The 27,069-nt window shown below is 42.8% G+C and overlaps 1 protein-coding gene and 1 long non-coding RNA gene across 2 annotated transcripts; one reads left to right on the top strand and one right to left on the bottom strand.

Annotated features, from left to right (window-relative positions):
* METTL17 (methyltransferase like 17) lies at window positions 1–6,298 on the bottom strand. Its single transcript, XM_042942610.1, has 14 exons — window positions 6,180–6,298; window positions 5,876–6,029; window positions 5,653–5,787; window positions 4,547–4,628; window positions 4,205–4,286; window positions 3,805–3,878; window positions 3,247–3,341; window positions 2,835–2,905; window positions 2,527–2,634; window positions 1,939–2,007; window positions 1,085–1,135; window positions 727–819; window positions 321–508; window positions 1–246 (listed from the first exon to the last, which is right to left on the bottom strand). Exons 1-14 carry the CDS (start codon window positions 6,258–6,260, stop codon window positions 135–137), a joined length of 1,395 nt encoding a protein of 464 aa, XP_042798544.1. The 5' UTR covers window positions 6,261–6,298; the 3' UTR covers window positions 1–134.
* Window positions 6,299–13,017: 6,719 nt separating this feature from the next.
* Window positions 13,018–19,303, top strand: LOC122221263. Its single transcript, XR_006203135.1, has 4 exons — window positions 13,018–13,101; window positions 13,947–14,076; window positions 16,596–16,783; window positions 19,271–19,303. It is a non-coding gene; the product is annotated as an uncharacterized LOC122221263 (long non-coding RNA).
* The last annotated feature ends 7,766 nt before the right edge of the window (window positions 19,304–27,069 follow it).

Below are 27,069 nucleotides of genomic sequence, written 5' to 3'. Positions count from 1 at the left end.
TTTCTACTTTTTGCAAACTTTTTATTATTAACACCTCAAACGGATACATAGGGCTGTGACCACTCCCATCCTGGATACCAGGTACCTTCACCCTTGGCAGGCCTGTGTAAGCAAATACTTGTTATGCATCCTCGTCAACTTCCAGGGGGATCTTTAGCAGGGGACGGAGGAAGCTCCGACTCTGAAGGTGTGATCACAGGTAAAAGATCTCCCCAAGAGCTGACACGAGCACAGCGATACAAATCCCTATGGAAAAGGGAAGTCAGTGTGGGCTGCAGGGTCTTGCCTCCTCCCCCTAATTCTGGTCACAACCTTTATACCTGCCATGCCGGTGGGCTGTGATCACAGCATGCTGCATATGCCCATCTGGACAGCACAGGTGACAATGCACATGGCGTGGCCGTTTGAGGACAGGCTGAGTGATACGGGGCCAACGATTAGCCTCTTCTGGAGACCCCCGGGCAAGAATTACCATGGAGAACTTTTCCTCTTTTAGATTCTTCTTATTCTAAGATAAGGACATAGAGACTATTTGGAGGAAAAAGAGATGGGAAAAAAACAGCCCCCCCCCCCCCATCCCTGCAGCCTTTTCATAAGCCATGCACATTCAGGCTTGAAAATCTCCAGGCTCTTCTCTGACTTCTCCAACTCTTTCCACCTCTGAGTCTTTTTTATGCTGTTCCCCCAGGCTATTTCACCCTGTTGCAACATTCTCAGGATACATACCCAACTGAAGGGGATGGAGTGGTAAGCCTGAGAAAAGCTACAGGCCAGGGGCTTAGAGGCTGTCAACTGGGGACAAGGAAGTTCATGTGGACACTGTGAACACACACAAAAGACATGAGGTAAGACAAACGAACCACAGAGATCATACAACTGAAAAACTCAGAATGATAGAGTCAAGAAGGGCTAGGGATATGGGAGCACAGGAGCAGGAGGCAGGGAGGGCCAGGGGAACAACTAAGAAAGAAACTGGATAGGGACACAAAATAGCACAGGGTGGCTTAGCTTCACCCTCTCACTTTTCCTGGCCATAGCTGAGTTCAGATCTTTGCATGGTGGGAAAGGCAGAAATAATACTCACTGGAGCAAAGACAAAGCCAGGTCGAGGGTCTGAAGGTGACTTCTCTTTGCCCTAAAACCAAAAAAATTAAGCTGGTGAGGGCGTGCCTGGTGGCTCAGTGGGTTAAGTGTCTGACTCTTGATCTCAGCTTAGGTCTTGATCTCAGGGTTGTGAGTTCAAGCCCCGTGTTGGGCTCCATGCTGGGAGTGGAGCCTACCTAAAAAAAATATTAAGTCTGAGGGGTCTATTCTCATAACTCAATCTCTGCACTCAGTAAATTGAGGACTCCTTTAACGTTCAATTCTGGTAATTATTAACTATGTTCCTTGAGTTAAGCTGGCTGCTTCTCTAATACTCCAAACAAAGAACTTTCTCTTTGTAGCAGGAGAAAGGCAGGAACTTGGCACATAGTGTGGTGCTCTCCCTTGTCAGCAACCTCCACTCTCAAAAAGAACCCACTCCAGGACGATTAAATTTATGATTATACACTGGATCATACTGTCCCCAAAAGATAAGGTTCTTGGCTTAGTGATGCCCTAGATCAGGGGTTGGCACACTTTTTCTTTTTTAAAAGCCCAGAGAACAGGTAAAATCTGTTTTTGTCCCAACTATTTTAATTCTGCTATTTATAGTGTGAAAGCAGCCACAGACAACACACACACCAATAAGCATGGTTCCTATAAAAACAGGTGGCAGGCTGGATTTGATCCACAGGTCCTAATTTGCTAATCCCTATAACATGTCGTAATGACTTCATATGCCTAATATCCTGAGAGTCACCCCTACCATTGTACAACAGAGTCTCTTCAGTTTTTAAGGGAGTAGCAATAACTGGTGACAGATTGGGGGTGGTTATGAAAGAAGGAGAATCTTACCTTAAGGACCAGGTCCCTGGCATCCATGAGAAGGGAGTGCCCAGCTTTTGTTCCATTCTCTACCAATACCTGTTCACAAAAAAGGAAAATAAGCACAAGCCCTGAATTACATGAAAACATAAATGTTAGCAGCTCTGTAAGAACATTCACAGATGGGAGAAGGGGGCCCTAAAAGAAAGGGCCTGCCCCATATAAGATGGGGATGAGACCCTAAAAGAGGGATGAAGGGATCTATGCATGAGAAAATTGGTTAAGAATGAACACAAGTTCCAGCGGAGAGAAGGAAATACGTGAAACCAATGAAGCTGCTTTAAACTTAAAGGGAGGGGTGCCTGGGTGGCTCAGTCAGTTAACATCTGACTCTTGATTTCAGTTCAGGTCATGATCTCACAGTTTGGGAGTTCGAGTCCCCTGTTGGGCTCTGCACTGACAATGTACAGCCTGCTTGGGATTCTCTCTCTCCCTCTCTGTCTGCCCCACCCCTGCTCTCTCTCTCTTTCTCTCAAAATAAATAAACTTAAAAAAAAAAAACAAAAAAAAAAAACAAAAAAAAAAACAACTTGAAGGGAAAAAGCAATTTCAACTCACCAGAAAATGACTTGTCTTGCGCCATAAGGTGTGGATTACCTCAGTGCGGTCAGCCTTGCTGGGCAGTTCACTTAGGGAAAAGGCTGATACCACCACATCGAATTGTACCTGAGAACCAAGATAAGAAACATGAATAGACCTGACATTCCCCCTGGCTCCCCTTCCAAGACTGTAACAAAGTTCTACCCTCTGATATTTCTTCTGTTCTCTTTTATCTTCTATCACTCGGTGCTGGGTAGCAGAGCTGAAGCTACAGTTTTCTGTCTGCCAAATTCCACATTTAACATACTCTAAACGTTGTCACTTGCCTTGGGTGATACAGGTAGAAACTGTCTGAAAAAGACACCTGGAACATAAGGCTCCCCAGATTCTGAGCCACCTATGGAGTAAAACAGAGACGTGGCAACTAGGAGTGTATAGGTATACACTGAAGGGATCTCTCGATAAGAAACATGGTCCTAAGAATAAAGAAAAGCACTAGGTGAGGGTGAGATGCAATAGGGTAAGAAAATATTGGGTCACCTGCCCTGTTAATCTTACCCAAACCATCCACAATCCAGCAAAGGCCTCCACCAGCCTCTGCTTGACCATAACACTGGAAAGAAATCAGACTCATTTTTAACTTTGAGCCCTCCTCTACTCCCCAGTAAAACACTCTTTCTAGTTCTCTGCCTAACTCCTTCAACTTTGAAAAAGTCCTTCCTTATACTTTCTTCTCACCTTTCAGTAGCTTCTCCGCCAAATCCAACATAGCAGCTGAGCTGTCCACACACATATATTCTCGTAGGCTCTGGCCCCAAGTACTGTGAGCAGCCCTAAGATGGCAAAATATAAATGGCCAATTTTCATGATAAAGAGTCATCCCTACAGGACACCCCTCTGCCACCAACCCCACCCCTGGGAAACAGAGTATTATTTTACAACAGTTGGAAAAACTACCAATGTTATTTTCTTATTTCATTTATAACTCTTTAAAAAGGGGGCAGACACATAAAAACTATTTGTAGGCCAAAAAAAAAAAAAAAAAAAAAAATCTTGGTGATATGCCCTAGACTAATTCCTTTCCTTTTTTATCTTTCTAAATATGGGTCTTTTTTCACTTGAAGTTTCTTTAAGTTCTGGCCCTAATCCATATACCTTCTTATGCCATACTGAATCTCAGGGAAGAAACATTCTAGTTCCCAACTTTCCTATTCTCCCTCTGGTTTCCCAGTCTCTTGGAATGTTGTACACATGGCTCTCTAGAGCCAGAATTGACAGAGACAGAAAGATACTTACCAAGTGACAGAACCAGTACCTGAACCAAAGTCCAGTAAGGTTTGGGGCTGGAACTCTGGAACTCGAGCCTGGATCTGAAGAAATATACAACACCCCACAGTAGCGTAAGTGGACACTTATTTAGGGCCTTGGTAAATATGAATTAGGGGATCTCAGCAGTGATGAGATGTGAATGTTTTTTGAGATTCAATGTAAATACTTTATAGAATGGAACCTCCTAAAACAATGATTTTAAACCTTTCTTGGGTCACAAAATCCTTTCAGAGGATAAAGAGAGCCTCTTTAAAAAAAAAAAAAAAAATCACACGCCAAGTCCCAAGAACCCTACCCCGGAAGACTATTTTATGAATAAAGGAACTGATGGTAAAAGGATTCAGGTTGGAAGCTGATGGGCTTTCACCTCACGGAATGCCCTGGAGACTGCTGCGAAGCCACCATCCAGTCTTGCTGCCATATACACCAGGCTCAGTTTCTCATTGTAGCTGTCAAAAAAACAAAAACAAACACAAACCAGAGAGTCATACTGACAGCGAAATAACCTCCATGGCCTCGCTAACCTTTAGATTTTTAGGAAATGAAATCTTTGAAAAGAGCTCTTCCAGTTCAGCACTTTCAGTCCTCAAAGGGAAGAGTCTTGAGCTATGAACCAGGTAGCCTTTTCTAACATGAATTGTATAATTGTACTTCCCCAGTCTCCTTCTAAAGATTTTTTTTCTTCTGTAGCTCTTCTAATCCTCCTTACCTCAGTTCTTGCCAATGGTATGTAGTTTTGCGTAGGGCACGCAGCACCGTTTCACGAAGTTTCTCCTCTGACTGAGATAAATCTGGGGTGAGAACGAGAACTGGGAGTGAGGACCTAGGAAGAACATGGCTCAGATCCAATAGCTGAATATACTGCCTGTCCATTCCTCTGCAACTCCCGTCGGAGGCAAAACCTCAAAGCTTAAGAGAGAAGCCAAACCTAGAGAAAACTTTCAGGTAAGAATAACAGCAACCACCATCATCACCACCAGAATGTACCCGATAGTATTTTGCCTCTAACAGCAGTTTATGCAATTCAACCAGCCCTATCCCACAAGTTTTGTTCTCTTTTAAAGAGAAGTGTTTGGCGCCTGGCTCAGACGGAGGAACATGTGAATCTAGATCTCAGGGTTGTGAGTTCGAGCCCATGTTGGGTGTAGAGGTCACTAAAAAAAATTAATACACTTAAAAATAAACAAAATAAAGGTAAGCGTCAGGAAGAGTGATAGGATAAGGACAATATTTTGTAGATTTTCTTCACTTCTCCAAAACTTAAGATTGTAACATCTCCAATGTTTTTGTAGGTTACAAAGGGGCCTGAAAATCTTAAGTCTCATGATTGTGTTTAGCTCAGTACTGATTTACCTACTGAGCACCTACTGAACCAGGTACTGTGGGGAAGTGCAGGGATACCTAATGAATACATGGCAGGTCGGTAATATTAAGGGACTCACAATCATGAAAATAACCCGAGGAATAATATTCATTCTCTTATCCCCGAAGAAGGCTTTTGTACTGGACAGGGAGCCATACGGGGATTTTATTTCACTTAAATAAAAACTTAGTCCGAATCCAGTGGATTTAGAGGAAAAAACCCAAAGATCTAGATTTTGACAAAATACCGAAGCACCTCACTGACCTTTACCAAAGCCCCAAGACCAACCTCTGAAACAGTCTATCTTCTAGTGAGGCATCATTGTAACAACTGCTCTGGCCAGAAAGTGAAACAAGAAACCACAGTATCAATTTGAGACAGTAAAATTATTTCTTGCTCTTCATTTCCCACCAATATTTCAATTTGGTCTACTCTTTATTCTCAAGCCCTACCTGGGTTTTCCAAGAATTTTTCCTCAAGGTACACAGCCCGTCTTTGCAACTCCTCCGGCCCTACAGGTAAATGCCGGCTCCAGAGATAATTCGTCAGTGCCCGCACCTGCTTCTCCACATTGGGCATCGCGCTCTCTATGGGCCAAAGATGAAAGGCGACATCACTTGCATGCACACCCGCTTTCCGCTACTTCTCGGGCCTCCCCTTCCCACCGACACTCACGGAGCAGGAGGAGCTGCGCGGCGGCAGCCAGTGCTTGCGGCAGCTCTACGCATGGCAGCTGCAGGATGCCGGGGTGCCGGCGATGGGGCCTCTTCCCCAGAAAATCGGAGCTGTTATCCACCTGAGATACGCCGGGCACAAGGGCGGCGAGCGCCTGCAGGCCGGGAAAAACGTGCTGATTGCGGGGCAGAAAGGAAGCTTATGGCGTTTGCTAAGGGAGGAGCTCCCAAGAGCGCTATTCCTCCGAGCGGAGCTATTTTCGAGATCCAGGGTCTCTCCGAGGGCAGGGAAAGTAGGCACTCACGCGGGACTGGGGAACTTCTCTACGGCCGAGACGCCATCTGCTTGAAGACTGCAGAAGTCTCACTGCCCTCGCGGTCGCCATGGCACCGGAGGCGAGCCGGAAACGGAAATGCTGTTGCCTGTGACCCGCACATCCTCCGCGCAGCTTCGGCACGGCGCAGTGTCAGCCAATGAGGAGAGCGAGTGCTTCCAGTAGCCAATAAAAATCGATATGTAAATCACCTCGGAGAGTTGGTGTACGCTGATGGGACCAGGACCTTGGTGCCTGGGTAACGAGCTGGAGGCGAGGTGATCTGGAGGTAGCTTTGAGACTGGTCTCTGCGTCCCGAAGTCGAGGGGCAGGGGTGGGCCATTTCCTAGGGCCTCCAGAAAAGCGCGCTAGACAGGGAACGGTATTTCTGGATGTATTAACTACCTGCGTTCCTTGTTTTTCTCTCTGGAGAACTCTGAAGTTTTGGGATTTTTTTTCCCCTCTGTGTGAGAACGGGAGAATGCAGTAAGGGAAAGATAAGAAAAATCAACTTTAGGCAACCGAAGATAACAAATTAATGGTTAATAGATTTAATGTTTTTTACATATTAGTTTCTCTCCATATTAAGCATTCTTCTTAGATAAATACTAAATTCTAACACTTAAACATTGGGTACCCGACACTGTGGCAAGCACATTGACTCTATTACTGCATTTCGTCCCTGCTAAGAGATAGATTCTGTTAACCCCATTTTGCAGTTGAAGAAAGTGAGTATTTAGATGGTTAACTATCACGCACAAGATCACAAAGCTTGTTAGATGACAGCTAGATATAAAACTGGGCAGCCTAAGTCCCAGCCTCACCTTTAAACATATGCTCTATCGCATATTGTTGGCACTTGGAATGCAAGTTAGCAAGTTACTTAAGAACAATATGCTAAATGTCCTGAAGTGCTAACTTAACATGTAGCATTAAAACGGACTCACTGTGTTGTGTGCCCTCTTGATTGCGTTAGCAAACATTAGTCACCTATGGAATATTTTAACGTTTTGATCTCTGGTGACTGGATGGGTGAAATTCTTGCCTTTGCTGCAACTGCAAGAGTCCAAATATGGTAATTATGGGGTAAAATATGGGAACTAAATCAGTCAGAACTGTCTGGTTTGCATTTAGGTTAAGCTTTGATTCTTTTTTTTTAAATTTTTTTTTTAACGTTTATTTTACTTTTGAGACAGAGACAGAGCATGAACGGGGGAGGGTCAGAGAGAGAGGGAGACACAGAATGGGAAGCAGGCTCCAGGCCATCAGCCCAGAGCCTGACGCAGGGCTCAAACTCACGGACCGTGAGATCGTGACCTGGGCTGAAGTCGGACGCTTAACCGACTGAGCCACCCAGGCGTCCCTTAAGCTTTGATTCTAATAAGGGAGAGTTTGGCTTTATAATCTGAATGCTCTGGAAGGAGACTTGAGAGTTGCTTAAGACATGTGTAAATCCAGCAGTCACTGCTCTCCTTCCTTTTGGGTTCACCTTCTTCCCTCCTCCGTCACTTTGAGTCACAGGGACACACTTTGCCTCATCTCTTGTGACAATTTGCTTTTACTTTATTTTCTTTTTAAAAACTTTTGAGGTTTATTTTTGAGACAGAGTGCACAAGAGAGTGAGCACAAGCGGGCAAGGGGCAGTGAGAAAGAGGGAGATGCAGAGTCTGCAGCAGGTTCCTGGCTCTGAGCTGTCAGCACAGAGCCTGACTTAGGGCTCGAACTCACAAACCACGAGATCATGACCTGAGCTGAAGTTGGATGCTCCACCAACTGAGCCACCCAGGTGGCCCAGTTTGCTTTCACTTTAAATTGTTGGCTCAAGTATTAGCAAAATAAAAATATCCTCATCACTATAGGTTAGATTTAACATAAATTGGCTTTATTATTTTTGTCATAGGAAGGTAACAGAACATAGGGATAAAATGCTTGCCATCTGGAATCTGGCAGTCTGAATTTGAATTATAGAAAAGTGAGATAGTAATGGCTGCTACCTCACAGGGTTATTGGGGTGAGCGTTTAATGACATAATGTCTGGTCCAAGTAAACTCCCAGTATGCTGATGATATTATTATCATATGTGTTACTGTATGTATTTTGGGAACTTGAAGGGACATAATCACATTTTAATTTTTATTATAATTTCATGTTGTATTTCAAAAACAGACTTGAAAGGGGGGATATTTGGGACAAAGTATGACTGAGCTCTAGAGACTTTGAAATAAGGAACAGAACTTGGTGGTACTTCTGAATGTCCCTCCTGTTTTTCCTATTAACTGCCAACATACAGGTCGTTTCCTTTATTTTGACACTGACGTAATTGGGATTGTTCTCTTCCTTCAGTAATACATCTCCAAAGCTGACTTAGACATAAATTTATCTGTCTTTGTTCTTAATCCAAAGTATTGTTCATGAAAACAAAACAAAATGAAAACCTCCACACCACCCTTCTTATGGATTAAGGATGTCCTTAAGACATCTAAAACAGTGAACACAATTCTTTATTCATTGAAAATGCTTAATCAATATTTGTCGATGATGTTGATAATGTGACCACTCTTTGTTTTCATCCTTGGAAACACTTAACAGGGTAGACTGGGTTGAGGATCTGAGTCTAATCATTTGACTGGGTCACAATCCCTCCCAAAGCATAGATGAGCCTGTTTCATAACTAATCTATTAATTCTGCTATATTAATTCTGGTTGCATACCTTGGATGGAGTAGTATTTCCAGTTAGAAAATACTACTCCAGAGTTAGAAACTCTGAATTACCTTTAAAAAGACAGACATACATGTGGAGAAATTAGGCAACATTAAAAAGAAATACCCCCCACCTCCCACTCCCAAAGTAAGTAAAGGGAAAAAAGTTCTCCGAGGAAGGTTTGGATAATTCAGTTAGAGAGGCATGATGTTCAGCTGGTTTTCTTCACAAGTTTATGAAAGAGGGAAATGGCTAACAATTAGGTTGAGAGAAACAATGAAGGTATGAAGCAACTGAAACAAATTTCTTGGTAAATTAAAGAAATTCTGCCATCAAAGATCCCAAATAGTATGATTTTTTTATCTCTTTCATTTCTTTGTATAAAGTTTTCCCTCTAAAAATATTCTTTACTATTCTTTATTATGTTTATTTTCTTTATTATTATGTTTATTTGCATTTGTGTCTTCTAGATTAGTCTTTATCTTTTAAATGATTTTTACTTTTATTATGTAACTTTTCCTGAATTTGTCACCTTTTTTTCCTGAAAATTTTTTCTAATTTTGATGCATGTTGTTTTTTCATGTCTTGGATTTTTTTAAAAAAAATCATAGGTTGCAGTTTTATTTTTTATTTTTTTAAAGTTTATTTATTTATTTTGAGGGGGGGCATGAGTGGGGGAGGGGCATAGAGAGAGGAGAGAGAGAGAGAATCACAAGCAGTCTCTCTGCTGTCAGCTCCGAGCCCAACACGGAGCTTGAACCCACGAACTGTGAGATCAAGATTCGGATGCTTTAACCAACTGAACCACCCAGATGCCCCTTTAAGATTTTAAGTAATCTGTACATCCAACGTGGAGATTGAACTCACAACCCCGAGGTCACACGCTCTACTAACTGAACCAGCTAGGTGCTCCTCGTAACCGCTCTTCTTATCTGCTGGTCCCTGGACCCAACAAATCCAGTGTCCTGGCAGCAGCTGTAGTTTGTAGTTCAGTGGCACCTTTGATGTATCACTTGGCAAAAGAGCATCCACTTTGGGGACCTGAACCTTTGGCCCCACCGAGCCCAGAGTTACAGAGGAAAGTACAAAATTTCTCAATGGGTCAATGGGAGCGGTGATAGGTGGAGCCATTCCTGCTTCTACTCTTTGGTTGCTGGAACCATGTATTCTTCCTGTTAGAGACACAGTATCATTTAGAGGTCTCTGGTTTAACAAATACACTGTATCCTGAAGAATGGTACCCATCCTTTCAGAATGTTGCCTCTGAGTTGTTGCTTTAGCTATGCCTTTAGAAAACCAGTCTCCCTGCTCTTTCTTCCCTTCCTCCTTCTCTCTCTCTGTCTCTCTCCTTCTTTCCTTCTCCCTTCACTCCCCCTCCACCTCTCTCCCTTGGAGCTATAGTGGCCCCTGTCTTTTCTTTTTTTCTGAAGTAAACACCAATCCACTCTTCCCATTAGTCCTCTACTTTCTTCCAAAGTTAAGTGATATTATTGAAGTATCTTCAGCAGAAATTAGGGGAGCTGTTCTGAACTGTGATTAAATAGCATGTCATACTTAATTCTTCTTGGTTATAGTCCTGTATGACTTTGATTTGACTTATTGAGCTGGTAGAGCCATCTGCTGATGACCTGCACTACTTTTCCATCTTTTTAATTTTTTTTGGTAAATGTTTATTTATTTTTGAGAGAGAGAGAGAACACAAGCAAGGGAGGGGCAGAGACAGGACACAAAATCTGAAGCAGGCTCCAGGCTTTGAGCTGTCAGCAGTTCGATCCCTCGAACTGCGAGATCATGACCCGAGCTGAAGTCGGACACTTAACCGACTGAGCCACGAGACGCCCCTACTTTTCCATCTTTGATATTTGCCTTTTATCTTTCCAAGATTTTTAAAAATTTTATTTTTTAGAGAGAGCTGGTTGGTAGAGAGGGAGGGAGGGAGAGAGAGAGAGAGAGAGAGAGAGAATCTTAAACAGGCTCCAGGATCAGCTCGGAGCCTGACCCAGGGCTTGATCCCACAGCCCTGGGGTCATGACCTGAGCCAAAATCAAGAGTCGGCCACTCAACTGACTGAGCCACCCAGGTGCTCCATATCTTTCCCAGATTTAATGATTTGTCCTCACTTGATCCACTGATGCAAGGCACACAGAGATCCCAGGCCATAGTCTTGGTGCCCAGTGTGCAATGTCCCTGGTTATGATGGGCTCTTACTGAGGATAATTAACTGCTACAATAGAAAGATTTTTCTCTTCTTAGTTAAAATATACACCTTGGAGCTCATTTGAGAACTATCCAATCCTTATTTTTGAGGGAGAGAGAGAGAGAGAGAGAGAGCAAGCGACAGCATATGTGGGGAAGGGGCAGGGAGAGAGGGAGACAGAGGAACCACCCAGATGCCCCTCTATCTATTTCTTTTCTTTTAAAAAAAAAAAATTTTTTTAAGGTTTATTTCTGAGATGGAGAGAGACAGAGCATGAACAGGGGAGGGGCAGAGAGCGGGAAACACAGAATCTGATGCAGGCTCCAGGCTCCGAGCTGTCAGCACAGAGCCCAATGCAAAGCTCTAACTCACAAACCATGAGATCATGACCTGAGCCGGAGTCGGTTGCTCAACTGACTGAGCCACCCAGGCGCCCCCCCACCCATCTGTTTCTAAAACCAGCCCCACCTTCTGCCAAAGAATGTCTCTTCTATTTTTGATTATTGATTCTGTGTCTTGTGTTCTAAGTTCATTTTTGGAATCTTGGTGTATTGTAGGTTGATTTCTCTGGGAATCAAGTGAGATGCATTGTCCTTTTTTCCCCCCTTGTAATTAAGGGGAAAAAATGTCATTATCAACCAAATCACCAAACTCATTCTAATGTTAGGTGTTTAGGTACCTGACATTTGACTGAGCTTTGTAAGCTATACTTGGTACAATGTAGAAATAAGGAATTATAAAGACATTAATATATTCCCAAAGAGGGATTTTGTGCCCTTTTAGGTTAGTAGGTCCTGTTAATAATTTTGGGGACTGAGCTACATATTCAACAGGTGGACATTGTGTATTTCTACCAGCTGGACTTCTTTGTGACTGAAATGCAATTAAACATGACCCTGGTCTCAGGGTGATGGTTGTCCAAGAGAGGAGGATGAGGCCAGGAAAATTCTCTTAGAGTGACAAAGACTCATTAGATTGACAATGCTGAGTAACAATAGGTTGCTCTTATCACTCTTAGAGCTTTCAAAGATTCAGCAGGTCAAAAACTACAAAAAGAAAGGATGCATGTTTTATTTTGAGTAATAACTTAAGGTTACACGTAAAATCTTTGGTTCATGATTTCAAAATGTAGGCAGTACTGACAGAAAATATTCAGGATATATATCCACACACTTGATTAATACAACATTGACATTTATTTCTGTCAAGTAGCTAAGCAGCGAGCAAGTGAATGTGTAGGGTAGGACAGTAGGGAGACACACGAACTTATGTAGGAACAATCAGTGTCTCAGTGCCAGGCTGCTGATGATGCCAGAAACTGATGTTAATCAATGACCTCCACCTGCAAGATATTCTTCCTCATTTTTGCACAAGGAGGCTGGAGTAGCCTTAAAAACTGGGCTTCATGGTCTGCAAAAATCCTATGCAACTTTCCCCATTAAGTGCAGAAGGGACACCTGGCAGGTTCAGAGAAGCATGTGACTCTTGATCTCAGGGTTGTGAGTTCTAGCCCCCATTGGGTGTAGAGATTACTCAAAAATAAATAAGTAAAATAAAAAATAAAATAAATTCTCTTAAAAACAAGTTTAAGGCATCTGGGCGGCTCAGTCGATTAAGAACCCAACTCTTGATCTCAGCTCAGCTCAGTTCCTGATCTCATGGTCATAAGATTGAGCCCCACATCAGCTCCATGCTGGGCCTGGAGCCTGCTTGGGATTTTTCTCTCTCCCTCTTCTTCTGCTCCTCTCCCTCCTTTCAATAAATAAATAAATAAATAAATAAATAAATAAATATAAAAAACAAGTTTAAAAAGATTACATAAACATGTTTATGAGATTTCTTTCTGTCTTTTCTTTTTAAAGATTGTATTATTTTTTAGGTAATCCCTACACCCAACGTGGGGCTTGAGCTCACAACCTGGAGATCAAGAGTAGCATGCTCCACCAACTGAGCCAGCCAGGCAACCCTATCTATGAGATTTCTTAAGAACAATATAATTTTGTAATTTGACAAGGTAAGGTGAAAACCTTCTGTCAAAACAAGCTCACTTCAGTGGAGATGGGGCATCTATTAAAAATACTTAAACAAATCACATGATTTATGTGGGAAGTGAGATGATTCACTTTCAAATACCAAATAAAAGCTGTGCTGTCTAGTTAACAGTAGGTTTACTGAAACTATGTATGAAACTATGTATTGAAACTATGTATGAACACTGCCCCCCTCACCCCGCCCAGCCCGACAATGGAGTCCCAAACCCTTAGACACTTCACTTCCTGGTTCTTCTCTTATCCATTTTGAGGGCTTATTTTTTTGCGGGCTTTGCAGTAAGCATGTGCCAAAGAACTGAAGTCTCTGCATCACCCCAAGGATTCGTTCCAATCAGACTACTTTTTGGCTTCACATGGGCATAGGCAACTTCTGGGTGAAGGCTGTAACCTCTGTAGTACTCAGCCAATAAGGGCCCAGGGGAGGGACTTGCATGATAGGAGTTAAGTTGTCTGCTGTAACCACCCGGAGTGTGCCTGTCCATCAGACACCTGCTCTTACAAGAATGTTGATTAAAGCCTCCCTTCACTGTGCTCCTAGTCTCCTTGTCCCTCCTTTGACTGGGGCAGTGAGCTTATTTCTCACAATTTACAATACGTGTCCAATATTAGTTGACTGACATCCTTCTGATTTGTCTCTATGTATCTTAGAGCTATAAGCAATCTCTTCTTGTTACTCACCTTCCATTGTTGAAGAAAAAAAATCCAACTGAGTAAATTAGAAGATCTCATTGAGATAGGGGAAACTGAAAGGACCCCATGAAAAAAAGCTGTTTTATTTTTCTCCTTCTCTTGTTTCTATTCTTGCTAGGACCTGCACCTCTACCTTATGCATGCTTTAGTGTATGTCTTCCTGATAAGGGACAAGGAGTTAATGATTTCTTTGGAGTCTTCCAGCAGAGTAGATAACATCTAAGGAGTGACCAGGCAAGAATGAGCAGGTGAGGCCACATGTGTGTATTCTAGACCATTGGCACTGGACATCTGGGTGCCTAAACCCCCTGCCTCCAGGGAATAAGTGACATGATGGATACCTGGCCCCTGTCCTTGTTCTGACCAGTTCCTGGATGCCTGAGAGGGCATGTGCACCAGAGCACAATTGTCAGTAAAAACCTCATACTCCAAACAAAGACAAAACTTTCTCTCCTTTCCTTTCTGAGTGTCCCAGATGCTCTGTCTGTATCTGTCTGCACTCTATGTCTTCAATAAACTCTGCTTTTACTTCCTGCCTGCTCACTCATGTTTGATTTCTTTCTATCCTGTGTGAAGCTGGGGATCCTCTTGGCTGGTCCTGTGGAACCCCTCTGGGTCCTCAAACTTGGCCAGGATGCATCATAATTGGCTGTATTAATCAATGCATGAATCAGAAAGCATGCTCTCTAGCAAATAGAGGGGAGCTCCTAGGAATTGTACAAAATAGAAGGTTTTTCTAAGAAGGTTGGGACAAGAAGTTATTAGCAAAAGAGAAGAAAGGATTGTTTCAGGCCAGGAAGTCTTTTGTGGGGAGAGGGGCAGAAACACAGGGTTTTCATCCTACAGATTACTGCAGTAGTGATCAGGAGATTTCAGATTGACTGTTTAAAAGTCCTGTTACTGAGATAGAGTGAAACTAATTGAGTCTTTCTTGGCTGTTGTGGAGGGCAAATGACTCTATTTTGGGCCTTTTTTTTTTTTTAACACCATCAGTTTAGGGCTGCAACCTGGGGTGGCCAGATTCCTTTGAGGGAACTGAGTTTCCATCACTGGCTCCTTGTCATTAACCTAAAGGAAACCTGAGTGATGGAAAGTGCATGGCTTAAGGCAGAGCTTCCCCATAGGAGGAAAAGAACGCAGAGAACTCCCTTCTGCCTCAACCTGTAACAACATCTCTATGCCACGGGATGCCACTTACTGAGTCAAGCTGTGCTGTCATCTCTGCATTTGGGCAGAAAGTGAAAAATAATGACAATTTTTATAACATTCTGGAAACAGGAAAATTCTGGAACAGTCATCCATTTTGTTTTATGCTCACTTTGGGAAAAATTGTAGAAGAATGAAACTAGAAGTGGGTGAAGTCAAGCCAGTACATCCTAAGTCTTTTGGTTTTTTTGTTTTGTCTTCTTTTGTTTGTTTGTTTTTGTCTGTAAGATACCTACAGCCATAGGTAGGTATGGCCCAGGTATCCTTCCATTGATTAGAAGAGCATGCATTTTTGTTTTGCCAGAAGTGAGGTATGTTGTTAATGTTGTTAAAAAAGAAAGAAATCCAAAATGGAGTCATTTGTCCCTGACAACAGCAAAGAAAGATCGAATTAGTTTCAATCTGTTCCACGAATGCAGTCTTTTAACAGTCAATCTGAAATGTCCTGATCAGCACCAGTGTGGTAACCTGTATGATAAAAACCCTGCATTCCCCTCCCTGCTTCCTCAAAAAATATCCTGGCCTGAAACAATCTTTTCTTTTCTTCTGCTAATAACTTCTTGTCCCACCTCCTTCCTAGGAAAATTTTCCATTTTGTAGAATTCCTAGGAGCTCCCCTCCACTTACTAGATAGGATGCTTTCTCATGCATTGATTAATAAAGCCAACCAGATATTCAGATTTACTTGGTTGAATTTTGTCTTATAACACCACTCTAAAATGAAACAAAGAACAAGAACTTCAAGGAGAACAGGTCCCCACCCTGGTAATCGCATGCATTTGAAACAGCCTGTGGGGAGCTGCCACCACTGAGGCAAAATTTCATACTCAGCTCTCAGGCTGTTGTCCTGAGTAGGGAAAATAAACAAAGTGCTCAGCAATAAGAGAAAGAATAAATAAGTGATGACACCAATTGAGGATGGAAAACAATGCTGCCACTAATAAAATACACCCCAGGAGAAAGCTTATGGAAATGGGGAAACATTCCCTTTATATTGTTAAGGGGAAACAAAAAAAGCACAACATAAAATACTATGTATCTTATGACATATTTTAGTTTTAAATATAACCAGAAAAAATACTGATTGGAAATTTATAAAGATGAAGAGTGTTTATCTTTGGTTTATGAGATTACAGATAGACTGTTACTTTCTTTCTTTCTTTTCTTTTCTTTTTTTTTTTTTTTTTTTTTTTGATTTGTAGTTTTTTTTCTGGTTTTATAACATTTCTGTATTGAATATGTGTTACTTCCCTAGTAAGGAAAAAAAATGAAGGTGTTATTTAAAATATTGGCTCCTTAAATCAGACATTCTGAGGTTCTTTACAGACTCACCAAAATCCTCTTCTTGCTATGGTGGGGACTGCACACTCACTCAGACTTTTGGACTCCTCCTCCAGGTGGGTGATACTTATACAGGAAGAATGTTTGGAATTCTAGAGTTGCTCAGAGAATTTTTGACTGCTTTTTATGAGGCCAATCCACTTCTTTCTCCTCAAGAACACTTCAAAAAAAATGGTTTCACCCTCTGGCTAACTGCAATTTTCTCTTTGTTGTCTTTCAGAAGGCTGATTGGTAACACACATCATCCAGGGAACATATGTTTTGATACAAGGGAACCTATATTTTGATACAAGAATATTTTTCTCTAAGATGAATCATGATTGACTTCTTCTTTGATCTCCTACCCTTCTTTCTTACGAAGGCAAAGTTTGGTGTCAAGAAGAACATATGAACTTAGTATGAGGAAAGGTAGGATATCACAAAAGCCCTGACTAAAAAATTGAATGTTTGACATACAGCATTGTGTAAATTTAAGATGTACAATGTGCTAACTTGATATATTTATATATTGTGATACGATTGCCTTTATAGCTATATTTAGCACCTTTAACACATTATATAATTGTCCTTTCCCTTTAGTATTTGGGATAATTACATTTTAGTCTCTTAGCAATTTTGATAATTGTAGTACAACATTATTATCGTATTCACTATACTGTGCATTAGATCTCTATGACTTATTTACTACTCATTTCAAGTTTGTACCCTTAAGCAACATCAGTCTTATTCCCTCACCCCCTGTCCCCTGGTAACCACCATTTTACTCTCTGGTTTTTACAAGTTTGAATTTTTTAGATTCCACTTATAAGTGATATCATACAATACTTGTCTTTTTCTGTCTGACTTATCTCCCTTAGCATAATGTGCTCAAGTTCCATACATTTTGTCACAAACGTCAGAATATTCTCCTTTCTCATGGCTGAATAACCCATTGTGTGGATTATTTTTTTTTTTAAGTTTACTTATTTATTTTGAGACAGAGAGAGTGCAAGTAGGGGTGGGGCAGAGAGAGAGAGAGAGAGAGAGAGAGAATAAGAGAGAGAGAATCCCAAGAAGGCTCCACACTGTCAGTGTAGAGCCCAATGTGGGGCTCAAATCCATGAACCATGAAATCATGACCTGAGCCAAAGTTAGATGGTTAACTGACTGAGCCACCCAGGTGCCCGGATTATTATTATTTTTTAATCCATTTACCCATATATGGGCATTTAATCTGCTTCCATATCTGTTTTTTCCTTTAAACATTTTTTTTTTTAATTTTAGAGAGAGAGAGTATGTGTGCAAGAGGAGGAGAGGGGCGGAGGGAGGGCGGGGAGAGAGAGAGAGAGAGAGAGAGAGAGAGAGAGAGAGAAAGAGAGAGAGAGAGAAAGAGAGAGAGAGAGGGAGAGAGAGAGAGAGAGAGAGAGAATATCTTAAGCAGGCTACTCTCTCAGTGTGGAGCCTGACTCAGGGCTTGATTGTACAACCATGATATCATGACCTGAGCCAAAATCAAGAGTTGGATGCCCAACCCACCGAGCCACCCAGGTACCCCAAGGCTGCTTCCATATCTTAAAGCCCTGATATTTTTAAGCTGAGGGAAAGGCAAAGAACTCCAACCTGCATCGGCCTTGCCTGACAAGAGGTGCTCTTGTGCATTATGGAAAGGAAGGCAGGCCTTCTCTGCTCATTTGCTACACAGAGAACACTGTTAGCAAGGTAATCTTCAGAAGAGGGAGGGTACCATGTGTACACGTGTGAGTGCGTGTGTATGTATCTGTCACGCAGGCGGTGTGCGACATGGTGGTGACTGTGTGTCCCTCTCCTATAGATGTGTCAGCATGAGAAACCCAAGAGTTAGGAAGAGGGAGAGATGCTTTCTGCTGGGAGCAAGGGAGAGGGGGTTCGCTGTCCTTGTCTGACTTCTTCACTTTGTTGGTCCTAGACATTCCAGGCTAGCCCACGGGGATGCAGTGCCCTCCTGTGGTTGGCATGGTTCTTCTTAACTTTCCCCAGGTCTCACTTCCCTTCCTAAGTTACTCCTGAATCTGGCTTCCGGTTGCCAGGGTCCAGCTACCTCAGCTCTCCCTCTGTCCTCAGCTCTGTCCCTCTGCCCTTTCTTACTCCATCCTTCCTCACTGCAAGCTCATTTAAAGTCACTTTCATCTGCTCCTTTATAGCCCTCTCTGACTCCTTGCTGGGGATTCATAGGTTTTGGAAATGATCTGATTGTTCCTTTTTCTGATCCTGATGTTCTCTCTAGGGAGCCATCCTCGAGCTTTATTCCAGCTCTTGATACGATATGGTTCCAGCTAAAGATGGTTCCTGTCCTGGTTAGTAGGTCTTGGGAAAGGAAAGGCGATGGTCGTGGGAAGGAAAGAGAGTGCTGATGGCTGAAAGCACAGGTGGCTGAAAGGGAATGTAAGGGCTCCTGGGCTGGGAGGAGGCAAAACGTGCATGACTCACCCTTGCTTGAGATCTCCCAACCTCTGCTCATTTCCCTCAGATGCTGATAGCATCAGTGACCCAGAAACATATGAGGAGCCCAGGGTCCCATGTCCTCAAGTCTCCTTTCTGTAGTCCTGCAAATCCTTTCCACCTGAAGTAGCTACCATACATACAATTGTGTCCATACAACCCTCTTGTTGAAAGCAGCATACAAGTCGATGATGTGTTGGATGTCTTCTGTTTGAAGGAAGGAAGGCAGATAGATTGGCCTAAAGGCACAGCTGAAATTTATTTTTTTTGCCTCCATTTCAGCAATATCAGTGGTTTTTACAGTCTAGAGTTTTACACAATTTATGTTCCTCTGACAGTAATGGATATCCAATTAGCTAATCTTTCTTGGATTGTTGTAAGCTATTACTTTTTATTTATATTATTTTATTTTTAATTTTTAATTTTTTTTTTAAGTAGGCTTTACACCCAGTGTGGAGTGCAGTGTGGGGCTTGAAGTCACAGCCCTGAGATCAAGACGTGAGCTGAGATTAAGAGTTGAATGCTAAATGACTGAGCCATCCAGGTACCCTGTAAGTTATTCGTTTTTAAAAATTAATTTCTGTTTGAAGATATTTTGCAAGGTGATCGTGATTAGTGTTGTCAATACCATTCTTAAAGCAATACTTTAAGAAATGAGTTGTGAGTTTTACAATGTTGTAACATTGAAATGGGGTTGCATATGTTAAATTAAGATGATCACACTGTTATGGATTACTTTCATTTTATTATATGAAGTTCTGCAACTTCTATTGTGATTTTTCCCACTTCTTACAGCAATATCTGGATAGATAGAGCCTTGTAAAGAATTAGTAAGAAGAGTCACACTACATATGTACAAACTTAAAAGAGTAAAGAAATTGTTGAATATTGCAAAACGTTCCTCAGTTGCCATGTACAACCGTTGGGGGAAATTGTGCTAATTTGTGAGTACCTTCAGAACTGTGCCTTGGAACATGAAGCAAAAGAAGGAAAGAGATGCTTGGCACCAAGATACATCACAATATAAAAATGTGCTTCATTCATGCCACCTGAAGGGAAGAATTTGACAAGTCAGTGTTTTCTTTTACTGACATGCTTCTGCTGCTCAGATTCTTCCAGAACTTGGAAGCAGTGTTTGTCTCCTATTCTGGCAGAGGCACAATCTGTAAGCAGTGTCATTACTCAGACATAGCCCTGTTTTAAGGATCTTGGACAAGAGAAGTGTAGAGGTTAAGGGTTATTGGTCACATTGGGCCTCAAGCCACAGAAGCACCTCTGTGTTCTGTAATAAATTTATTATTTTATATAAAATAATAGTGTTAGTTACCTGTGAGCCTTTCTTAAATGTGAGGCCCAGGGAAGGGTCTTGGCCCAAGGGTAGTTCTGGCTGTATCTTCAGCACTGAGGCAAAGTCAAGTACAAAGTAATAGGTGATTCCTAATAATTCCTGATCAAATAATTTTTCAGTGAATGGGATGAGCGCCTGAAAGAGATGTGTTCCTGGCCTTCTGGATGCCCTATAGTTAATGAATTTTAAGAGTTTCTTTAGAGTACAGATAAGGGAGAGAAGGCCTTCGGGGCAGGAGGAGTTTAGAATTGCTGGCCATAAAGAGATTAGTTTAGAAATGTTCTCCAAACAAAATACAGATAAACTCTTGAGCTGGCTTTGTATGGACAAGTGAGGCAGCAGTTTCTCTTTGAGTCATGAGGGCCCTAAGTTCAGATGGAAAGAACCTGCTTCTTCCAAGATCAAGGGATAAATGGCCCTGGCCTAAAATGGGGACTGGGAGTACAGGACTTTGAAATAAACTGGAGCAGGCTCCAAAGTCTGAAGAGTGGGTGAGATTGGGCCAAACCATTTGTCTGGCATGAGATAGTAGCTATAAATCTTCCCTAACACTATCTAGTATGTACTGTGGAAAGTCATTGTTACCCTGGTAAAATAATATTTGTTCATTATGTAAATGTCAATGAGAGGAAACAGAGGGAGGTCCATATGAGGGAGGTATAAGGATAGACTAAAATCTCAGGCTACACTTTTTGAAGAAAAAGACTTTGTATTTCAAATTTGTATCACAACAACTTAACCACTGATCACACAGCTGGCTAAAAAGTTCTCAGTGTGGACTTGTCCTTGAGCTATGCTCTGTCAATACCACCTGTAGCCCACTTCTGCTTTCCCTCTCCATTTAGAGGTTTAAGGGGAGAAGTTCTAGAGAACAGACTTGGCAGGTTTTTGTTTGTTTTGTTTTTGCTTTTTTGTTTTTATTTTTTTAATGCTTATTTATTTTTGAGGGAGAGAGAGAGAGAGAGAGAGAATCCGAAGCAGGCTCCAAGCTCTGAGCTGTCAGCACAGAACCTGATGTGGGGCTTGAACTCGTGAACGTGAGGACATGACCTGAGCCCAAGTCAGAAGTCCAATGAACTGAGCCACCCAGGCACCCCCAGACTTGGCAAGTTTTAAAGGATAGGAAGGAAGGACCATTTTCATATACTTGCATTTTCCCAGAAGTTTTAGCAATCTGCTGAAAACTGTGAGACTATATTTCTTTTTTTTTTTAAAGTTTATTTATTAATTTTTGAGAGATCACAAGCAGGGGAGGGGCAGAGACAGAGGGGGACAGGGGATCCGAAGTGGGATTCGTGCTGACAGCAGAGAGCCTGATGTGGGGCTCTAACCCATGAACTGTGAGATCATGACCTGAACTAAAGTTGGGCGCCTAACTGACTGAGCCACCCAGGAGATTATTTCTTACCTGAAGCTCATCCCGAGAAAAGAGTCCATAATGCAGAGAATCCTAACTGCCCTAGGCCTTGTAGCAAACTTAGTTTGTAAGCTGCCTTCTGGGGCACACTGATACGGATCTACATAGTTTAGGAAAAGTCCTCCATTTAAGGTTGGGCCTGTGGCTTCTTGCGTAGGGAGAGAAAGAAATTGAGCTATAGTCTTGGCAAACTTTGAGAAAAGGATTACTGGGATATAAAGAGACAATTCACAATAGAGGATTATGATTAGTAAAGTGAACGTTGGAGAAGATATCTAACCTCACTAGTAAAGAAAGACATGTCAAAATATTAGGACACAGTGGGGTGCCTGGGTGGCTCAATTGGTTGAGCATCTGGCTTCGGCTCAGGTTGTGATCTCACAGTTTGAATTCGAGCCCCTGCTTCAGGTTTGCTGCTGTCAGCACAGAGGCCACTTCAGATCCTCTGTCCCCTACCACACCTCCCTGCTTTCTCTGTCCCTCCCCTACTTGTGCTCTTTCAAAAATAGATAAACATTAAAAAAACACATTAAGACACAGTTTCTCCTAATAAAATAGGTTGCAGTGAAATCTATACTCTGTGCATAGCAGATGGTATTGTAAATAGGTGCAAATGTTTTGGAGGGCAGTTTGCAATATGTTTGAAGCCAAAAAGATGTCCTGTGATCCACTGATCCCAAACTGGTTATACTGTAAACATTTATAGAGTCCCTTCCATATGACAGATAACATTCCGGGCAGAGACATCAGAGACTGATGTTGTAGACTGTTCCCTTCAGGAACGGACATTCTGCAGGGGGAAAGCACACCTATAAAAACCTTCCTTTCAGCTGACTTTGAGGGGGCTCCTTTCTCACTGGGAACAAGATGGGTCAAGTAGAAGAGGGTGTGACCAAGTGTGTTTCTGAGATGGTGCAGAAAAGGCAGTGTAGGTAGGGGTGCCTGGGTGTCTCAGTGGGTTAAGTGTTGGACTCTTTGTTTCGGCTCCGGTCATGATCTCATAGTTCATGAGTTTGAGCCCTGCATTGGGCTCTGTGCTGGCAGTGCAGAGCCTGCTTGGGATTCTCTCTCTCTCTCTCTCTCTCTCTCTCTCTCTCTTTCTGCCCCTCACCTACTTGTGCTTTCTCTGTCTCTCTCAAAAATAAAATAAAGCATTAAAAAACATGTTTTAAAAAAATAAAAAAAGAAAAGGCAGTGTAGAAAAACGTGGAGGGGAGGGAATTTGCAACACTACATTTCCTGATGAGGAAAGGGGGAAGACACTGTCTCAGGCAGGGTCTGAGGAGTCTGAGGTCTCATCCTCATCTCAGGATGAGGCAGGTCTCATCAGGTCTGATGCTTCCTTCATGTCTTTCTCAGAAACCATGATTCTGATGTGGACTCTTCTGCTTCTGCTGCTAGATCAGACTGTTTTCTCCCAGGCCTAGGACTTCTATGGTGGAATCAGAGCTCCTGGAGGTCCAGTTCACCATGGGGGTCTAGTTGATATGGCCAGTTGAGGAAGCAACTCAGGGGAATGGTCTCCAGGTCTGCAAGTCCATCATTACCTTCACTCACTAGAGCTTCTGAAGGATAAATGACATATGCAGTGCCCTACCTGCAAGGTGCTGGGATCCTGCAGTGGACAACTAACTTACCTCTGAAAACCCAAGGTCACTGAGTGTGTGGTCTTCCAGGGGTCCTAGCCCCATGACTATCCTTACAGATCTAGGATCTGGTCCCCGAGCAGGCCTGTGTGCAGAGCTAGCCGGTTCATCTGGAGGGCTAGACTCCAGGACCACTGTGGGCGGTTTGGGGAGTTCAGCACCACCGTGCCCAAGTAGGACTGCCTTCTGTGGTCCTCCCCTTCACTCGGCTTCCCAGAAGCTGCACACCTCACTGACCCCTGCCTGCCAGCTTTCTCGGGCTCCTCAAGTTCAGGGGTTGGGAAGAGGAATCATGGGTGGACAACAGGAGAAGGGCCACTCACTTTGTCTCCTCTGTGGGTAAATGCCCCTTCTGGCCAGATATGACATCCTAGGCTGACACTTGCCTTTTTTCCAAGTTTTCTCGGCTCCCCTTTCACCCGGAGAATCTTTGCTGGGTGCATAGTGTGAGGGGTGGGAGTGGGGGAAGCATCTACTTCAGGAAGCCTTGATCCCACCCTAAGGTGATGCTCTCTGAGTCGTGGGGCTAGTTTGTTCAAGAGCTGCTCTAATAACACTCCTGCAGGTGCTGATCCTGATCCCCACTGGCAGCTTCTCTCTTCTGGCGGCTGCACCCCCTTCCCTCACAGAGGCGCTATTGCCTTGCTCCCCGATAGCCAAGAGGGGAACTTCTTTTCCTCTTGGTTCTGTGAGCAAAGGCTGAGACCAGCTTTAGCTTTTAAAAGGCTTTTTGAGGGATGCCTGGGTGGCTTAGTCGGTTGAGGGTCCAACTTTGGCTCAGGTCATGATCTCGCAGTTCATGAATTCAAGTCCCGCATCAGGCTTTGTGCTGACAGCTCAGAGCCTGGAGCCTGCTTTGGATTCTGTGTCTCCCTCTCTCTCTGCCCCCCACCCCCACCCCCATCCCTCCTCGTCCACTCTCTCTCTCTCTCAAAAATAAATAAACATAAAAAAAAAAAAAAAAAAGAAAGGCTTTTTGAGCCCTGTGGAAGACGATGGAGAAACAGACACATAGGATTTAAATATCTCAGAGCAGATTGGCTTCCAAAGCATAAAGGGTTTTTTTAAATTATTTTTTAAACTTTTTAAATGTTTATTATTTTTGAGAGAGAGAGAGAGAGAGACAGAGAGCAAGCAGGCGAGGGGCAGAGAGAGAGGGAGACACAGAATTGGAAGCAGGCTCCAGGCTCTGAGCTGTCAGCGCAGAGCCTGACACGGGGCTTGAACTCACAGACTATGAGATCATGACCTAAGCTGAAGTCAGCCGCTTAACTGACTGAGCCACCCAGGCACCCCCAAAGCATAAAGTTTTAACCCTTCTTCTGTGAACTGGCCCCCAGGCTCTGTCTCGTTCTACCTGTTGCCTTGGGACAGTCACACTTTCCAAAGAGAGAAGGCCAGCAACAGACACATCTAATGAGCATCCATTGTGTGCCATGAGCCTCCAACAGCAGGGTGAGGATGGAGGGGGAGCTGGGCTGGAAAGAGAATATCAGCAGAGCTCTTGGCTCTTCTGTTCTAGTCCCCAGTTTCTTTTCTTTTTTTTTTATTTTAGAGAGAGAGAGAGAGAGAGGTGCAGAGGGGGGGAGAGAGAGAGAATCCCAAGCAGATCCCACACTCCGCATGGAGCCCAGTGAGGGGCATCATTCCATGACCCTGAGATTATGACCTGAGCTGAAACCAAGAGTCGGCTGCTCAGCCAACTGAGCCACCCAGGCGACCCTCCCCGCCCCCGAGTTTCTTTTCTAAAAGCAGCAAGTATTCACTTTCTTTGTGTCTTTTCACATATGTTATGTGTACATAATATATAAGCCTGTACGCATACATAAACTTATTGGTGTGCATTTAGGTTTGTGTGTGTTTGTGTGTCTCTCCCCCATTTTACCCCACATATAGTAGCATCCTATACACAGTGTTCCGCACCTTATTTTTTTGGTCACTAACAATATATTTGGCAAAGGATGTACCTCACTCTAGTTAATGGCTGAATAATATTCTCCTGGTTTCCTTAATCAGTTATTCAGGGTGTACACTTTGTTTAAGACTATAAAGCTGGAATATATATCCTGGAACAAAACAGCAACAAGCCCTGTGTATTTAGCTACTGACAAGCTCACTCCTATGCACACTGTCAGTGTTCCGAGGACCTGGCGTGGGATCCTGCGCAGTGTGGGGCAGAGGGACCTGTGGGTTGGCAACACCCAATCTTCCAGATGCCCGTGTATATCATTGGCTCCAAGGAATTCTGGGAAGTATTATTTTTCAGAATATAACAACATTACCAGCAAAATGTTTTCCTTGTAATGAGAGCCCAGTAACGTCTGTACATAGAAGTCAGCACTATTGTTTCAACATTCTGATCTTTTAATCCTGGAGAGAGTGAAAGCAATACCAGTTTATATGTGTGAGATAAACTTGGTTACAAGGGCAACTAATTTAGTTTCTAATCACATACAGAAAATTTTTGACAAAATCGTAGGCTCTCATTTTCATGCAACTTCTATAGGATAAGCACTGTACTTAAATTGACTCATTTAAAACATCCAACAAATTGACCCTCAAAAACAAAATTGACCCTCAAAACATCCCACAAAATAGATACTATTATTTCCATTTTAAACATGAGCAGACAGAGGCCCACATAGTTAAAAGACAGTAGTGACAGAACCAAGAGTGTTTCCCTCAAAGCCAGAGTGTTCCCATTTATTCTGGGCTGTCTCTTAGAGGGATCGAGGGTATACAGTCTCTTTAGGGTAAATCCTTTCTTCTTGTCTCAGTTTCTTTGTCTCTAAAACAGGGACAATCATTCAGGATAACTTATCTGTATTATCCTGTTTATTTTCTAGGTAATAATGTTGTTGCCATAATAAAATATGCATTCTAGGATGTAAGAGGGGGGGGGGTCTCCATTCTGGTGGTCCTCACCCTTTTTATCCCCCAGGACCTGTGTCATTATCCCTGCCTGTGAAACACATGTCTTTAGAACATACTAAGTAAACTGGTATGTTTTGGGGGCCGTTTTTTTTAGTGATCAGCTACATATATAGTTGTCAAGCAGTACTTCTGATTACCTGATTTAAATGGTATTATCTCTGGGTGCCTGGGTGGCTCAGTCGGTTAAGCATCCGACTCTTGATTTCGGCTCAGGTCATGATCTCACGTTTTGTGAGTTCAGGCCCCGCATCAGGCTCTGCACTGACTGATAGCAAGGAGCCTGCTTGGGCTTCTCTCCCTCTCTCTCTGCCCTTCTCCCGCTCACTCTCAAGTATGGATATGTGCTCTCTCTCTCAAAATAAGTAAATTAATTAAAGAAATAATTAGTATTAGCTCTACAAAAACACTTCACATTCAAATGCTTTGTTAGCTCATCCTATTCATGTGTAATGTGAGTAAATGTGTTTTCATTAGGGCTTTGGATATATCATGCACTAGTTTTATCAAGTGTAGCATACTTAGGCAGAGGGGAAGGAGTTGTTTCACACTGGCATGTCTTACATTGAATTTGTATCATCCCTACGGCTGCTTCTCTGCCCCACCATTCTTTGAAGCTAAAGATATAAATGTGGTTACCCATGATCAGGCTAATATCCAAGGCAAGGGCAGGAGGATGTTAACTGGAGGTGAGCCAAACATCTGGGTTTGGTCACTCAATCAGTGGCTTTTCCTAGATGTGCAAAAGAGCAGTTATTGCATTAAAGAGTCAAATAAGGTAGGATTCCAGGAGGATTTTTGTTTTTGTTCTTTTGAGTATTTATTAAGATGCCTAAGAAGACCTTAAGCCTATGTGCTGATCACTAATATATAATCCTTGTGTTCCCCTGATTCA

Source organism: Panthera leo, chromosome B3, assembly GCF_018350215.1.
Source record: "Panthera leo isolate Ple1 chromosome B3, P.leo_Ple1_pat1.1, whole genome shotgun sequence".
In the NCBI taxonomy this organism is placed as follows: Eukaryota; Metazoa; Chordata; class Mammalia; order Carnivora; family Felidae; genus Panthera; species Panthera leo.
This window is presented reverse-complemented; position numbering and strand designations above follow the sequence as displayed.